This window comes from Pinus tabuliformis, chromosome 1_1 (genome assembly GCF_031772625.1).
Source record: "Pinus tabuliformis cultivar Carrire ecotype Pingquan chromosome 1_1, CPIR1, whole genome shotgun sequence".
Lineage (NCBI taxonomy): Eukaryota > Viridiplantae > Streptophyta > Pinopsida > Pinales > Pinaceae > Pinus > Pinus tabuliformis.
The window spans coordinates 938,140,299-938,157,771 of NC_142297.1; the positions used below are offsets into that span (position 1 = coordinate 938,140,299).

At 36.4% G+C, this 17,473-nt stretch overlaps 2 protein-coding genes across 2 annotated transcripts; one reads left to right on the top strand and one right to left on the bottom strand.

The window, feature by feature from the left end:
- Positions 1 to 1,441: 1,441 nt before the first annotated feature.
- On the bottom strand, positions 1,442 to 5,979 carry LOC149217559 (cysteine-rich receptor-like protein kinase 2). The gene is made up of 8 exons (XM_089390280.1): positions 5,878 to 5,979; positions 3,784 to 4,633; positions 3,087 to 3,212; positions 2,856 to 2,995; positions 2,552 to 2,762; positions 2,208 to 2,442; positions 1,924 to 2,071; positions 1,442 to 1,819 (listed from the first exon to the last, which is right to left on the bottom strand). The coding sequence occupies exons 1-8, from the start codon at positions 5,977 to 5,979 to the stop codon at positions 1,442 to 1,444; spliced, it is 2,190 nt and encodes a 729-aa protein (XP_089246406.1).
- An 8-nt stretch (positions 5,980 to 5,987) lies between these two features.
- LOC149217560 (acid phosphatase 1-like) lies at positions 5,988 to 7,391 on the top strand. Its single transcript, XM_089390281.1, has 3 exons — positions 5,988 to 6,529; positions 6,626 to 6,835; positions 6,934 to 7,391. Exons 1-3 carry the CDS (start codon positions 5,988 to 5,990, stop codon positions 7,109 to 7,111), a joined length of 930 nt encoding a protein of 309 aa, XP_089246407.1. The 3' UTR covers positions 7,112 to 7,391.
- Positions 7,392 to 17,473: the final 10,082 nt, after the last annotated feature.

Sequence of the window (17,473 nt, forward strand, 5' to 3'; positions counted from 1 at the left end):
TCTTCTCTTCTCCAACTCTCATAAACTCAAAGTGAGAAAATGAGAAGAGAATGGGGGCTTTATTCTTTTCTAAACTCACCCTAAAGTGACCCTAACCCACCCCTAACCCACCCCCTCATGCTTAGTTAAGTTAGATTTTAAATGAAATTAAAAAAAAAAATTGATATGCGCGGGTTGCGTGCGGGTTGCGCTCGGGTGGCGTGCGGGTGGCGTGCGCTTCCGGGCAGGTTGCGTGGCGCCACCCCATGCCCGAACCGCATGCCGAAGCGCGATTCCGGGGTGGCGCAACCTCATTTGGCAGGAATCGTGTTAAAATTGCGGAATCGCGCAACCTTAAAAACGGAATCGCGATTCCTCTATGGATTCCGGAACGCTTCCGCACGGGTCGCGGTTCCGGGTTAGGATCCGAGGGGGGGGGGGCGATTCCTGCAACCCTGTGTCTATACCCCAATGCTATGATTTGAAAAGAAGCCAATTCTTTTGTTTGGTTTGGTTTGCATATTTATTTATCATTAAATATATTATTGTTTGAATAATTTTAATGTAGAAAAAGATGATTGAATATTTTTAAAATTAAATTATTATGTTATATGGTTTATATATATGGTGGTTCAAGTGAAATAGTTTTAAGAAAGATGAATATTTTTATTAATAAAAAAAGGTGGTTTTCAGATTTATAGATTATTGAGATTCTCAATCAATTTTTATAAATCTGTAACAATAAAAAAATAGAAGTTTTTTTTAATATAGAAACAAGGTTATTCTAAATCAAAATTTTCTATAAATTATGAGTGAAACCTATCAAAAGTGAATAATCTCTTAAAATAGATCCAAAAACATTATAGATAAGATGTGGAAAATATCACAACCTTTCTCAAATTATATAACTATTATCTCAAATTATAGAAAGTCCTATTAAATCCACACTTCCAAGTGACATGGCATGAAAAATCTCAATACATAAAAGAATATAAAAATAGCTAAAATTATTGTCTAATATTTTATAAATGAATTCAATATTGTTTTAACTTAAAACTACTAATTCAATATTGTTTTAACTTATATTTTATATAACTTAGTAAAAAAATTTACAAAATAGCTCAAAAGCATTTGCCAATATTTTAAAATTTTGAATTATTTTAAAATAAATAAAAAATCTTGAAATTTACCTTACTATTCAACAGATAATTCACAAATTATATTTTAATTAATAATTTACAAATTATAAATGAATTTACTAATTATACAGGCTCAAATGTAATATCCAATAATGAATCTACATCATCAAACGCTCTGACTCATCATAATCCATGAAACCAAGTAGAGTGACTTTTGATGCTTAATTGTCTCAAAACCATAGCATGAGAAGGGTAAATACCGCTTTATCACGCTTTATCATAATCAATGGTGATAAATATGATAGCAAGGCACCGCCTGATTTTCACCTTGCCTGCATAATGCTTATTGAAAGATTACCACCTGCAGAGTCGACATTAAAAGGTGTCCTAGAATAAGTCGCTACTTCCAACGACTGAGCGTTGCTTGACGTGATGTTAAGGTCTTGAATAGGAGTAAATGTAGCACCTTCCAGTACACTCTGCTCATCTACGAAACGCGGCCTTGTGGGTGAAGTAATTTGTTGTTGCTCACTTGTCAGCATCATCACCACATGGGACATCGAAGGCCTCAACATTGCGCCTGCTTGAGTGCACAGAAGACCAATTTTAATCACTCTAATTCCTTCTTCGCACGAGTAACTGCCCTCCAATGTCGGATCCATAACTTCCAATGCTTTCTCTACGGTATACAGTCTCCATGTCTGCTAATTGACCAATATCCACAAAACCATAAAACATTAGTTAACATGGAATCATAGTTTTAAAAAAATTTCTACTTTAAAGATGAGGTCCACATGTGCCCTACAACTTCAATGAGAAACTCCATGTCTTGAGAGACACTGTAGTACTTCTTTCTTCTGCTGATAATCTCGAGTAGAAGCACTCCAAAGCTGAATACATCTGCTTTCTTGGTCAACTGTCCGTGTAAGGCGTACTTAGGCGCAATGTAACCACTGCACAATCAAATCTTCATCTCTTAACCCTCTAAAAATTATATGATCATTTCTCTATTGTAATTGATTAATATCCCGTAATTTATTAAATAGAGTTTGGGACATCAAGAGATTGAACTGTAGAGAGACTTCTTACACAGTTCCTGCAACCCTGGTGCTAACATGGCTCTCATCTTCTGCAAATAGTCTGGCTAAGCCAAAGTCTGCTATTTTGGGTCGGTATTTATTGTCTAGTAAGATATTGCTTGCTTTGATATCTCTGTGGATGATTCGAACCTCAAACTCCTCGTGAAGATACGCAAGCCCACGCGTAGTTCCAACTATGATTCCATACCTGGCTGTCCAGTTAAGTAAATGGCTTTTTGTTGTATCTACAATTATTGCAGCACAGTAAAAGATTCAAGAAGCTACGTGCACAAACTTGAACAGTTACAGGATAGAATCAGAGATTAAACAGTTAAAGAGCAAGCGAGAACAAACCGTATATAATCTTGTCGAGACTACTGTTGTGGAGGTATTTGTAAACTAGCAGTCTTTCTGATCTTTGAACAGAGCAACCAAGCAATCTCACTAGATTCCTGTGTTGAACACGAGTTATCTGATTTGCTTCATTCAGAAATTCGTTGTCTCCTTGCCTTGAACCTATATTCAACCGTCTAATTGCAACCTCTCTACCGTCAGGTAGAACCCCCTAAAGATCAATGAAATTCAAAATTATTTTTTGTTCTCCATTATAACCTACTAGTATGTAATTCAATGGAAGGCAATGATTTTAGGCCCTTACCTTGAACACAGATCCAAACCCTCCTTCACCAAGTTTGTTTTCTGCTTTAAAATCAGAGGTAGCCTGCCTTAGAGTATCGTATTTGAAAATCAGTTCAAGATTCGCGATAGGAGGCAACAAGTTACATTCTCCTTCTTCACCTGCGAAAGCAATTACATAATGAAATAGGCGAAGAGTTCACCACATAGAAGCTAATAAGGTGCACACTGAACTATTGAGCAATTTTGGAACCTCTGATTCGAGAAATCCGTTCCCAACATTTTCGGCGAAAACGAAATAGGCCTATAGCGTCAATTAACCCAACCGAAACAGCCAGTGCGCCCAGAGTTATCTCAAGCACATTACGTTTTTTGCCTCCTGCCAATTTTCACACAGCCTCAGCATTAAATTGGCCATGTTAAATTTCACCAAAATGTACAAAATAGTTAATAACTTTATTCTTATGATTGTAAAATATGTGAAGGATGATACCGGATGATGGAGCCGGTGGCGAGGGGATAGGAGCATGATTTCCCTCTGCCAATTTGCACACGAAGCCTCACCATTAAATCGGTCATGTTTAATTTAACCAAAATATACAAAAACAGTTTATCTTATCATTGTAAAATATGTGAAGGATGATACCAGATGATGCAGCCGGTGGCGAGGGGAAAGGAGCATGACGGCTCTCTGCCAATTTGCACAGGAAGCCTCAGCATTAAATTGGGCATGTATAATTTCACCAAAATGTACAAAAACAGTTTATTCTTATGTGAAGGATGATACCTGATGATGGAACTGGTGGCAAGGGGATAGGAGCATTAGTGCCCTCTACCAATTTGCACACGAAGTGTTAGCATTAAGCTGGGCCTCATCTTTAATTTCACCAAAATGTACAAAACTAGTGCTCCATCATTGTAAAATGTAAACTCTATGTGAAGGAACATACCGGATGATGGAGGCAGAGACAATAGAAAGGAATAAATCTCGTAACGTAGCTCGCAGCCCATACCATAGAAATCTGCTCCAAATGACCCGTATGGGCATCCGTTTGACTGATCAAATGTTATATTTGAGAGAGCAGATAAGCAAGACTGGCAGCTCGCTTGGGACAGATCTCTCCAACACTGGGCTAAGCCAAGGATTTTCCAAGAAGGCGAAGCATACGATTGGAATTCATGTGCAGCAAAATGGTTGGGATTCCGTACGGCTGTTTCGCTAATATTTGAGAGCACGTTTAAAACATCAGAATCGAACGTTTCAGGCGGGGTAACGGTCTGCGCGTTGCATTTAGAAGCATAAGGCTGGATACCCTCACTATAATTGTAAAAATAATGATCGTCATAATGTAAGAAGCAGTCGTCCAGTTGAATGAATCCAGAAGTATTGTTTTGACATTTCTCAAGAAGCATTGTTTTTATCGTGGTTGCGCACTGTTGGCGGAGAGAGGTATTTAAATCTCCCCTGCACTGGAGAAGCCCATAAACAGAATCATTGCTGTTTTGCCCCTCAACACTAGAGGTATTGAAACCACTAGTAGAAATGTTGAGCACCAATGATTCCAAAACCTGGTTAAGATGATGCTGGAAGAGGCTACCATTTGTATACTGAGTATTCCCACAACCGTACCCATTCAGAAATAGTTGATCGACTGAAAGGCGCAGACACGTACATAGACTGAAGGTAACCAGCATGCTTCTCATTAGTAGTTTTATCTTCGTTGCCATCGCGAGCTCAACGCTCTTCGATGCTGCTCCTATATTAATGCTGGGCCTTTGCAAAGCTTTTGATAAATGGAGCTGCTCGTATATTTTCAGGCCTGACAAAGTTCAACCTAACTTGACAATTTATCATGGTTTTTTTTCAGGGGTCAACTTTCATTTTTTATGATTATCTTTTCATTTTATAAGTTTTACGTGAGTTAAAAAATTAGAAAATTAGAAGACTTGTTCAAATTGGAAAATATTAATATTAAATTGTAAAATTGTAAAATAATAAATAGATTCATCAAAAATAAGCGGTGGGTGGTGAGGGGTGGACATTTCTCTTTTTGATATAATGTCAGTGCACATTAAAAGGGTTTTTGGTTTGTATTATATTTGACTCATGCACAGTTACTTTATTCATCATCGCATGAAGCCAATAAGGTTAAAAGTCATTTCAATATTGTACGCAGTATAAGGAAATAGAAGAGAAATTCTATCAAATCAAGAGAAATATTGAAAGTATGTACTTTATATTGACTATTCTAACCAAATATCAGTTCAATATTGCAGGCAGTATAAGTAAATACAAGAGAAATTCTATCAAATCTAAGGGAAATATTGAAAGTATGCGTTTTATATTGACTATTGCTGCGAAATGATCAACTCAACATCTGTTTTTGGACAATGAGAGTAATGACCAATTTGTATGATTAACTATTCTACCCAATAGATATTATAACTCACTGGTTTTTTTTGCTTACAGTATTAACTATATTTTGGTTTTTTCATATTACCCAATAGATATTATAACTCACTGGTTTTTTTTGCTTACAGTATTAACTATATTTTGGTTTTTTCATATTAATATATGTCAACATCTAACATCTAACATAACTATTGTATTTTTATAAATTTTTATTTATAAGATGTTTAATTAGACAAACTTTTAAAGATATCAAGACTCTCAATTTGTATTACTCATTTGATTTCTTTTCAAAGAAATAAAACATAATACAAAGTGCTCAAAATAAATAAATAAAATTTAAAATTTAAAATATAATTTTGCTCAGTAACTTATAAAGACTAAGGCACATTTACTTCACAATAGACTTGGTAAAAAATATTCGAAATAATTTAATAATTGTAAAAGATTCGAATTTACGCATCTTGTTTTTTTTATTTTTTTACCAAGTCATTGAAGACTCATCCCTAAGTCATTGAATACTCGTCATTTTTATCATAAACAGATAGTATAATCATCAAAACCTCCCCACTCAAATTCAAAACCCTAGGCCTCCTCATCAAATATGGAATTTTTGAAAACCGCGTTTACCTACCGTATTTCTGAAAGGCGTGGAATGGGCAGTTCCTATTTCCACCTCCATAGCAAAGTTAATGCTATGGAGGTACACCCTCTGACAGCGGCAGACATCCTCCATGTTCGACCATGCATCATAGCATGCATCCGTCTCCGGCGATTAGAGGGCACGCAGCTCCGGCGACTCTGCCGTCTGCCGTGCTCCTGCCCATCGACGACCCTGCCCGCCTCCCCTTTGCCCTCCACTCTGGCGTGCAAGCACACGTCGGTCAGTCGGTTGCCTCCGCCTTGAATGCCACCACCAGACCGTACACTCATTTGAATTTGGAAACCCGCCGAAACAAGAACTTGAGTCATGTTAGCATCGGCCACCATGTTCCCCATAATAAGCTATGCGGCCGTTCTTCTTCCTGGTGCCCGGCCTGGAGATTGAGCGTGGAGAGCGGCAACCTTAAAGATTGGAATATCACGCCATTAAAATGCGTCGGCTACGTGAGGAAATATATGTTGGCAGAAGGGCAGTATTGGGAGGATTCCAAAGTAGTAGCGTTAACCATTCTGGATTATGTCAAAACGCTGAAACTTGCAGGAGATGGGATGGATGCGTGGGTTTTCGATATTGATGAAACTCTTCTATCCAATATCCCTTATTTCCAACACCAGGATTTTGGGTATGTATTATTCCACATACAGTCTGTTCTTCTCGCTTTTATATATAAGTGTGCAAGAATTTGGATGATGATGATTTTATTGTTTTGTTTTAACAGGGGCAACGGTTTCGATTCGAAGACATTTAAAGCTTGGGTATTAAAGATGAAAGCACCTGCGCTGCCGTCGTCTCTGCTGCTTTATAACAGTTTGTTAGCTCGGGGTTTCAAAATCTTCCTTCTAACTGGCCGAGACGAATCTCTGCGGAATGGAACGGTCCATAATCTGTTCCAGGCCGGTTACAAGGGCTGGGCGGGTCTGATATTGAGGTATAACCCCCATACATTAATCTCATTTGCTATTTATTGATAGAATCCTAATGAGAGTGAACAGGGGATTAATATATATGGAATGTCTGAATTGCAAGGGGGAAGAGCGATCAGGGCACCTCGGCGGGTGTGTACAAGCCCAAGAAGAGGGGAGAACTGGTGAAGAAAGGCTATCGTTTATGGGGAAGTGTGGGTGATCAGTGGAACGATCTGATCGGACCCTACCAGGCATCGCGCTCTTTCAAGCTTCCCAATCCTATGTATTATGTCAGTTGAAATAGCTTGCCAAAGTTTTGTTTCAGAAATGCGAGTTTAACAAATTTCTTCTTCCATCATGTCTGTTGGTAGTGAAAAGTAGTGTGTTAGTAGATGGGCTGACCATGTTCACGGTTCTACCCTTCAGGCATGCCTTATTTGTGATCGATAACAATGTCACTATCGATGCCAATGTTGGTTTTGGGTTTTCAATCACAATGGGAAGAAATTATTTGAAAGTGGATACTACGAAATTTTCTCTATAAAACGTCTACAAAATGGGAGTTTCTTTTGTCACTAATATGATCTTGATCACTGAAATAATCTATGTGACCTGCTTTGCTCTTTTTTGGCTTTAACTTGATACTCCGTGGTGCTTGCTTTTACATGTTCTTAAATCATAAACTAGTAATGGTCGTTAAAGATGCAAGCAAAATGGCAGGTTTTTTTATTTTTATTTTAATATCATTTCACGGTAGATATCACTCTTTTTGATATTTAAGATTTTTTTGTTCAGATGAAAAAAACAGAGCTATTTTTATTATAAATGAGGAAAGTTTTACATATGTTTGGATAGTTTACATTCATCAAATATATTTTACAATCATCAAATCTACCCCGGAGTGTGTCAGGAAGACCAAAATCTTTTTCAAAATTCAAAACAGAGAACCATGCAAGAGAAGGGAGCAGAGCAGCTGCCAATCCAATAGAACATCAGCACAGAAAAAACCTGGCAGAATTAAACACCAGAACACAACTAAAAATAAACGAAACAGACCAAAGAGTTGTTTCTGATAATGCCACTTTGAGAGAGCTGATTACCTTTTGATTTCATCATCTCCATTCTACTTAGACGGGAGTTGGATTAGGGAAGGAAGAGAGAGAAAGGAAACTCGCAAAAAAACTACAAGATAACCTACCAAGAAATCTCAAAATATCCCTGTCCACAGATCAAACCATCAACAATGTATTCAAAAGACATAAATCCAGGGGAAAGAGACAGGGCCTATTTAGAGAGGGCTTCTGCTTCAAGATTTTAGAGAGCAGCCTTTAAATCTTTGATATGATACATCTAATTGCAGAGAGAGGACCCCTAGGTTGTGCTTAGAATCTATAGAATCTATTGGATCAATATAAGAGAATCTCCAAAGATAGAAATCCGCCCCGGGATAAAGATATCATCTTTATCATAATGTTGTCTCCCCAGCTTTTTTGATATTCAAGAATCAGGGAAGAATTATATAGTCAATATAGTCAAAATAATCAGTATAAGGGGGCTCCAATAGAACATCATATAATAACATCATATAATAGAACATCATATTATAATGAGACTTTAATTTGGAAGGAGTTTATCATCAAAACCCCCAGCCAGTTAAGATAGACTTAATGGGTCAAAGAAACAGATTATAGCAAATGGAAGAGGTCAAAATATTTATTTTGAAAATTTTGTGGAGTGTAATCAAAATTTACTGATGTGATGTAATTTCAGTATATTTTAATTGATAGATGTTTTGGTATTTTTTGTTTTGGTATTTTTTTTTTTCTTTTTGGATTCAATTTTGCTAGAAATCTGGTATAGATATTTCAGAATCATAAGTTTTAGTTATATAATAGGTAGAATTTTAATGTTTTAGATGTCTTTCATAGTGCTGAATTTATTTATGCACTCAAAAACATATTTTAAATAATAAAAAATACAATTTTGACTAAAATCGTAAGCTTAATTGCAACAAATAAAAAAAGGCTAAACTTTAGTGAAATTGTAGTATTTATTTCTTTGAAATATTTTTGTTAACATATATTGTGACTTCATAGACACTGTCAAAGAAAACAATTAATGAAACTATTTAATTTTTCCAAAGAAAAAGAATTGATGAAACTTGACCAAGATAAAAGATAAGAAAAAATTAAGCCAACAGTTACATGTATGAATGAGGGACAATTTTCGGTCTTTTAAAAACTCTTAAATAAGAAGGTTAAATCTAATTAAACAGAAGAAAAACATTTTTCAGGATTATCTCAGTTAAATCCAATTAACAATAAAATTTGTAAATTATTGTTTAAATTAAAATTGTAAAAAAGATTTATATGAATTCAATTTATTAGATTTTTTTTGGTAAATTATTAAAATTAAAATCACTTAAATAAATAAAAATTAAATTAATTAACCATAAATTAAAATTAAAAAAATTAAGTAATTAAACAAATTAAAACTAAATCAATATTATGTTTTTAATTTTATTAAACGTTGGGTGTCTAACCTTGAGGGGCTCTAGTTTGATCTTGGAGTTAGCTTGGATTAACATGAATGACATATTCATTATTCTCGTGACCTTGATGACCGAAGTAGGTTTGTGAGTAAAATTATGCATGCTTCACTATCTTTGTGATGGACGTTATAAACTTTTGGGGCAATTGTCTATGATTGAAGGCAAATTCCATGATTATTTTGGTGTGGAAGTTAATGTGGAAACTGGATTGGGTGCATGGATGTACAAGACTATGGTATTGAAGAAGGCTTCATAAGAATAGTGTATAAAGATATTAGGTGAAGCTTTCGTTCACACTGATGAATTGCATTATATTTACACAATAAAGAAAAGAGATGTAGTGTATGTTGAATTGCGTTAGGTTTACACAAGAAAAGAAAGGCATGCAACCTGCGATGTTTATAGAGGATTGAGTAATTGTTATATCATCTCATTTCAACATTCATGATGGTTGTAATAGTCTAATCATCTTAAGCAAAATAAAAATAAAAAAGTTTAAACCAAAAAAAATATACATATTAGAAAAAAATTAATATATACATATATTTAAATATTATTTTTGGGTTGTTTTTATATATATGAAAAATACATTAAACTATATATTAATGAAAGCTCTCAAATAAATATAAGATCATTAGATTTATATTATAAAAATAGTTTAAGTATATTATTATGATAATTTTTATGTAAAGATTATAAGTACTATGAAGTGTAGAGTAGTTGGTTTGTGTGGAGTTTAGTCCCAATAGTCTTAACGTTCAAATCTCATGTGGAGGGGTTAAGGGTGGGAGACAATTGTGGGGTTACATTTGTCAAGGTTCAACAGAGACTAGCATCATTTTGTTGGCCTAGGCTCTACCTAGTGAAAAAAAGGTATCCTAGATTTGCTTCTTACAACTTTCATTGATCTCTCTAGGTTGTTGGTTTATTTATTCTTAATTTATTTAGTTATTAGGTTCTTATTTTGTTTTTAGTCTTATTGTTAGCTTTTATCCTGTCTTATCTAGGTCTTATTCCCTTTGTTGAAGCTCTAACTTACTAGAAAAATAGAGGTAGTTGTAAAATTTGGAACATGCTGGACCTTTGAAAAAAATGTTGAGGTTAACGTAATGGTGTTAATAAAAGTGATGAATATCAATGTTCGTATATATGCCATAGGCATTGATGATGGATTACATAAATTATACCTGCAATATACTCATCTTTGGAAGAAAAGATAGGCGATGAAATAAAGAGGAAGGAAAACACAAAGAAAAAAGCTCATGTATAGTCTCCCTCCATTGGTGTTGATGATGACGCAATGTAGAAATTACCATTTGTGCTTTGGCATGCCTTAGCATTTGGATACCTTGCCTTTCATGATTCTTGTTTTAAAAACTTACAATGTTTGGATGTCTCACAAGGTCATCTTGTTGATGGGTTTAGGAATAATTTCAATCAATAATAGGGGTTGCCTTTCGTGAGAATTTCCACTTAGATTTCACAATATTTAGAGTAGGGAACTCATTTGATTTTTGGCCTTGTAGTGATTACTATTTTTCAATTTCATTGATTGTGGCTAGATCAAATGGTGATGATTTCCAAGCTTAATGTAATTAAACTAAGATGCAAATGCATGTGTTTAGATAGAATTAAGAATAACAAAACCAAACATAGAACCACACATGCCACTATCAATAACCCAAAAAATAGTTCACTGCGAATAAAGACTAGGATATGAGTAAATGACTACAAACTCATAATATTCCAATTTTAAAACAAGCATCTACACTCCTATACTCATACAAGATTAAGACAAGCATTTTGAGAGAACATAAATAAAAATGCAACAACTAAATATAAGAATAGCCTACAATACAAAATACATTGTTTTATAACTCCAATATTGAGTAAAAATAATAGAATAATTCACAACATTTGCAAAGAAAAATTAAATCTCTTTAAAAATGGTTTGGGAAAAATGGTATCTCCTCATTAAAATTCCAACAATAGTACATGGGATTTCTTAGGGCCCATTTCAATGGTACTTGGAATTTCTTAGGGCCCATTTTTTTAATACAATGACTTTGTTTATTAAATTTTCTGCTCACTATTGGCCTTCCACCTTCTAGACTCTTACCTTGTATTTGCAAACTTTTGTCCTTATCTTTAATAAGATGATCGGAAGACACTCCTAAAAAAATGTTTATAAATTAAAATTTCCTACATCATGTACATTTACACCTAACCTAAAGAGGGCCAATATTAGGTGTTTCGAGATAAGTTTAGGTGGTACACATTACTTCCATACACATTATCCACTACCTTTGTCTTATTCAATACACATTATCTGCTACCTTGTTTTATGTCCCTCACTTTTATATTTTGTCACATATGCTCTATTCACCAAAGCGTCTTTGAAAACGTACATTATTTGCTTCAACTAAATTACCATTTTCTACCATGTTATTTTCTTTTTTTCTCAATGGTGTATCCCACAAGAATTTTGTACTGTTGTGTAGATGTATAGCATGGATTTTGTTTTTGTACAAGTAAATCACATATATATACAGAGGTAACGATACACTATTTGTCTTATAATTTTTTCTTCCCGGTGATGCATGGCAATGGCTTTTTAGCATAATTTTAGAAAATTTGTAAATGTTTAATTAAGATGTTAATTTTTTGCAATGTAAAAAAAATGGAGATTTTCAATGAGTGATTATATAATTTTATTCAGCCCATGGGGCTTTGGATTGATAGTGAATGGGTGCACTGTTAAGGCACTCCTTGTGATAGGTCACTGGTTCAAATCCCCCGTGGGTGCTTACCTACCAAAAAAAAGATTATATAATTTTATTCAAAATATTTTTATCATTATTTTGATGGGTAAGGTTCATTTGATGGGAAATCTTTGGTGAACATTTTTGTATTTCTAGATTTTGAATTTAAATCTTGTCAATTGTATTGGACTTGTAATTTCATAAAACATGTAGTGGGTTTATTTGAAATAGGTGAAAAACTCACTTGGTCTATACCACAAGTATGCACAAAAACATTTAATTAAAGGTCATGCACTATTCTTATCATTGCTTTACCCAAATTTAGTTCTATCAATTCTTCTAACATCTATGTTATATGGGATTTTAATATGTCAATTACAACTTGGGTTATCCATCGACAACTGAGAGATGTTATCTTACAAAAATCATTGACATTTGGAGTACTTTGTACTAAGTACTTGGTAGGAGCACCAATTCTTTCTTAAAAACAATTTATAATATGCTTACAACTTGTAGATGATGAAAGCAACCCAGGGGATAACATATAGGAATTTCATGGGTTAGGATTAATCAAAGAACGAAGAGGCACATAAAATACATATATATGTGACAAATGCAACAATGACCACTTGCATATGCAAACAAAATCAACAAGACTATTACAATACTCAATTATGACTACAATATGAAGTGGACTAAAATAATATGTAATCATATAAGAACCATGCATTTAACGAACAAACAATCAGTGATTAATATCCAAGAGAGCACAATAATGGACAAAGTGATCAAAGGATTTAAGTTGAATTTTTTTAGGAGGGACACTAAGCTAACAGATTTGGGGGAGTGTTGAGGCCTCAATAATTGTTGACACATTGGATAAAGCTAGAAACTCTACTAGTTTATGTTTAATTATGAACATAAAATGTAAAGGATTATGCTCTTACTATCTGTTGATTTTTCACAACCTTGGGTCTAGGTTAGAGTCTTAAAATCAGTAACATTACCAAACCAAGAATCTCAACCATAAACTACTTTGCATAGTGGAAATATAAAGTAGTAAATCACATATGCACAAATATACACACCTTTTTTAAGAAAATTGTACAATCACCAATCTTCGTTATATTAAACCAAATCTGAATAATACAACAGTCTATGGTATACAAGATATTTAATGACAAACTTTACTATAGCTTCGATGTCGTATCTTTTCTTATCGGTCCTTTGCTTCTGTACTGCTCACTAGTAGTGCCTTAGTCCATCAAGGCCACTACACATTGAGACTCCAGGAGGGCTGCCACATAACAATGGTGCATGTCATTCTGCTGCAAGAACATAGGCTCATAAATCTGTTCTCTGGGTAGGCCTAACTCTTGAGCTCCAATATGCCTTCTAGTAGCCTCTTTCGTCCATCAAAGAGCTACTCACACCCAATCACGCATCAAACAGTGTCCTTCTTGTATGTTGCTCTAGGGCTACTTTGGGTAGCCAACACACTGCCCTCCAATAAGATCAATGGAACCCAATCACGTCACTGTCAATTATGCTCCTAGGAATACTCTTCACCTCCTCGGAAGATCTTCCACATGGCACCAACAAGATGCAATGTCATTTTTAACACTCCCTGTCAACAAGAAATGGATTATCTACTACCCTGATCCTTCCTCTGTGAAATGCGAATTTACATCTTCACAATGCCTTTGCCAAAATATCTACATCTTGCTCCTCTACAGGAATGTACTCCAGCAACATGATTCTCCTCTGCACACAATCTCGAAGGTGATGATACTGGATATCAATATGTTTGGACCGATGCTGTGACAGTGGTGTGCGCAGGAGTATCAGTGAACGGATCCATCGTTTGAGGCACCTGGTCTGGTTCTGCATCGCTCTCCTCATCTTCCGAGCTTGAGGAATCAGAACTCACTGCTGGCGGTGGAGGACAAGGGGTCCAACGTTTGGGTTTGGTCTTTGCAAAGTTGCCCTTTTTCGATTTTGCAGGCAGGGATGGGCAAGAATTCTGCAGGTGCCCTGTTAGGTGACAGTGGCGGCAGCGGAATAAGAATAGAATAAGAATAGAAGGGGCCTTGAGCACCTTGGTTGGGCCCTATGGAAGATGTGTGCATATACGGAAGATGTGTGCATATACGGAAACTGGGCATATACGGAAGATGTGCGCATATACGGAAACAGGGCATATACGGAAGATGTGCGCATATACAGAAACTGGGCATATACGGAAGATGTGTGCATATACGGAAACTGGGCATATACGGAAGATGTGGGCATATACGGAAACTGGGCATATACAGAAGATGTGCGCATATACGGAAACTGGGCATATACGGAAGATGTGCGCATATATGGAAACTGGGCATATACGGAAGATGTGCGCATATACGGAAACTGGGCATATACGGAAGATGTGCGCATATATGGAAGATGTGTGCATATACGGAAACTGGGCATATACGGAAGATGTGCGCATATACAGAAACTGGGCATATACGGAAGATGTGCGCATATACGGAAACTGGGCATATACGGAAACTGGGCATATACGGAAGATGTGTGCATATACGGAAACTGGGCATATACGGAAGATGTGCGCATATACGGAAACTGGGCATATACGAAAGATGTGCGCATATACGGAAACTGGGCATATACGGAAGATGTGTGCATATACGGAAGATGTGCGCATATACGGAAACTGGGCATATACGGAAGATGTGCGCATATACGGAAACTGGGCATATACGGAAGATGTGCGCATATACGGAAACTGGGCATATACGGAAGATGTGCGCATATACGGAAGATGTGTGCATATACAAAAACTGGGCATATACGGAAGATGTGGGCATATACAGAAACTGGGCATATACGAAAGATGTGCCTATATACGGAAACTGGGCATATACGGAAGATGTGCGCATATACGGAAACTGGGCATATACGGAAGATGTGCGCATATACGGAAGATGTGTGCATATACAGAAACTGGGCATATACGAAACATGTGCGCATATACGGAAACTAGGCATATACGAAAGATGTGCGCATATACGGAAACTGGCCATATACGGAAGATGTGCGCATATACGGAAACTGGGCATATACGGAAGATGTGCGCATATACGGAAGATGTGTGCATATACGGAAGATGTGCGCATATACGGAAACTGGGCATATACGGAAGATGTGCGCATATACGGAAACTGGGCATATACGGAAGATGTGCGCATATACGGAAGATGTGTGCATATACGGAAACTGGGCATATACGTAAGATGTGGGCATATACGGAAACTGGGCATATACGGAAACTGGGCATATATGGAAGATGTGCGCATATACGGAAACTAGGCATATACGGAAGATGTGCGCATATACGGAAGATGTGTGCATATACGGAAACTGGGCATATACAGAAGATGTGCGCATATACGGAAGATGTGTGCATATACGGAAGATGTGCGCATATACGGAAACTGGGCATATACGAAAGATGTGTGCATATACGGAAGATGTGTGCATATACGGAAGATGTGCGCATATACAGAAACTGGGCATATACGGAAGATGTGCGCATATACGGAAACTGAGCATATACGGAAGATGTGCGCATATACGGAAACTCGGCATATACGGAAGACGTGTGCATATATGGAAACTGGGCATATACGGAAGATGTGCGCATATACTGAAACTGGGCATATACGGAAGATGTGTACGGAAACTGGGCATATACGGAAGATGTGTGCATATACGGAAACTGGCCATATACGGAAGATGTGCGCATATACGGAAACTGGGCATATACGGAAGATGTGTGCATATACGGAAACTGTGCATATATGGAAGATGTGTGCATATACAGAAACTGTGCATATACGGAAGATGTGCGCATATACGGAAACGGTGCATATACGGAAGATGTGCGCATATACGGAAACTGGGCATATACGGAAGATGTGCGCATATACGGAAACTGTGCATATACGGAAGATGTGCGCATATACGGAAACTGGGCATATACGGAAGATGTGCGCATATACGGAAACTGGGCATATACGGAAGTTGTGTGCATATACGGAAACTGGGCATATACGGAAGATGTGCTCATATACGGAAACTGTGCATATACAGAAGATGTGCGCATATACGGAAACTGGGCATATACTGAAGATGTGCGCATATACGGAAGATGTGTGCATATACGGAAACTGGGCATATACGGAAGATGTGCGCATATACGGAAACTGGGCATATACGGAAGATGTGCGCATATACGGAAATTGGGCATATACGGAAGATGTGCGCATATACGAAAACTGGGCATATACGGAAGATGTGCGCATATACGGAAGATGTGCCAAATCCAGGTCTATGAAGCAACCTCCATCATATCTGCAATGTGCCATCCATCAAGTTTGCCATAGAAACAAGTATATACCTGTCTCATCGTCAAGGGTTTTACCTTTGGCCTCATTTATTTCCTGCTCAATTTTGTCCTAAAGAAACTTACATGTCGATGCATCATATCCATCTCTATTAAAACGTATGCAATGAAGATCAGACTTTTCTCTTTGAAACTGTCTGCCACCCCTGCCTCTAAAATTTCTTCTTCCTTTACCCCTTTTCTGAGCCCATTTTTACTCATGGTTGAAGGGTTTGCCTTTTGGATATCTCCGAATTTGTCCAAGTGGTTTATTCTGCAAGGTAGTACAAAGACAACTTTTGTTATTTGTGCGACAAGAAATATTCAAAAGTTGTAGAAAGGAATAGAGCAAGAAGTAAATCTTATCTAATTGCAAGAAGGGAAAGAAAATAATTTCAACAAATTTTAAATAGGATTAAGTTTACTATAGTAAACCCTAATTTGTAGAAAAGAAAGCAGTTTTGATAAAGCCACTAGGTTAAGGATCCTAGGGGATCTCTGAACTTCGAAATTCCATCCACAAGGTCTAGTGTGCACTGTAATGTGACATGGAAGGATGAAAATTATTTCTGTGCAAGTATGGTTTTGTGATGTAATTTGTGGGTTGTTACAGGAGTCCGTGTGTTGCAACAAGAGATATACCCGAGAGCATTATCATGCATTCTAGACGAAATTTAAGAGATGGATAAGGTGAAGGAGGGTCAGATAAGGGTGAACTAGTCTTTCCCAAGCCCAGGTACCTCTAATGGATTAGTCCATGCAATAAATATGAAAATTTGAAGTTTCTTCTATCTTGCCGTGATAGAAATTCATGCACTAATATATTGTAGAAATGTATAATATTATGTAAGGAGATAATAATCTAAGTAAGATAACTGCACAACAAGAGTACTGACTATAT

Coding starts and splice junctions, on each gene's coding strand:
- LOC149217560 (XM_089390281.1), top strand. CDS start 5,988: ATGCATCATAGCATGCATCCGTCTCCGGCGATTAGAGGGCACGCAGCT. Junction 6,530..6,625: donor TTCCAACACCAGGATTTTGG/GTATGTATTATT, acceptor TTGTTTTAACAG/GGGCAACGGTTTCGATTCGA. Junction 6,836..6,933: donor TGGGCGGGTCTGATATTGAG/GTATAACCCCCA, acceptor CTGAATTGCAAG/GGGGAAGAGCGATCAGGGCA.
- LOC149217559 (XM_089390280.1), bottom strand. CDS start 5,979: ATGGAGGATGTCTGCCGCTGTCAGAGGGTGTACCTCCATAGCATTAAC. Junction 2,996..3,086: donor ACGGATTTCTCGAATCAGAG/GTTCCAAAATTG, acceptor TTGCTTTCGCAG/GTGAAGAAGGAGAATGTAAC. Junction 2,443..2,551: donor TCTCGACAAGATTATATACG/GTTTGTTCTCGC, acceptor CAATAATTGTAG/ATACAACAAAAAGCCATTTA.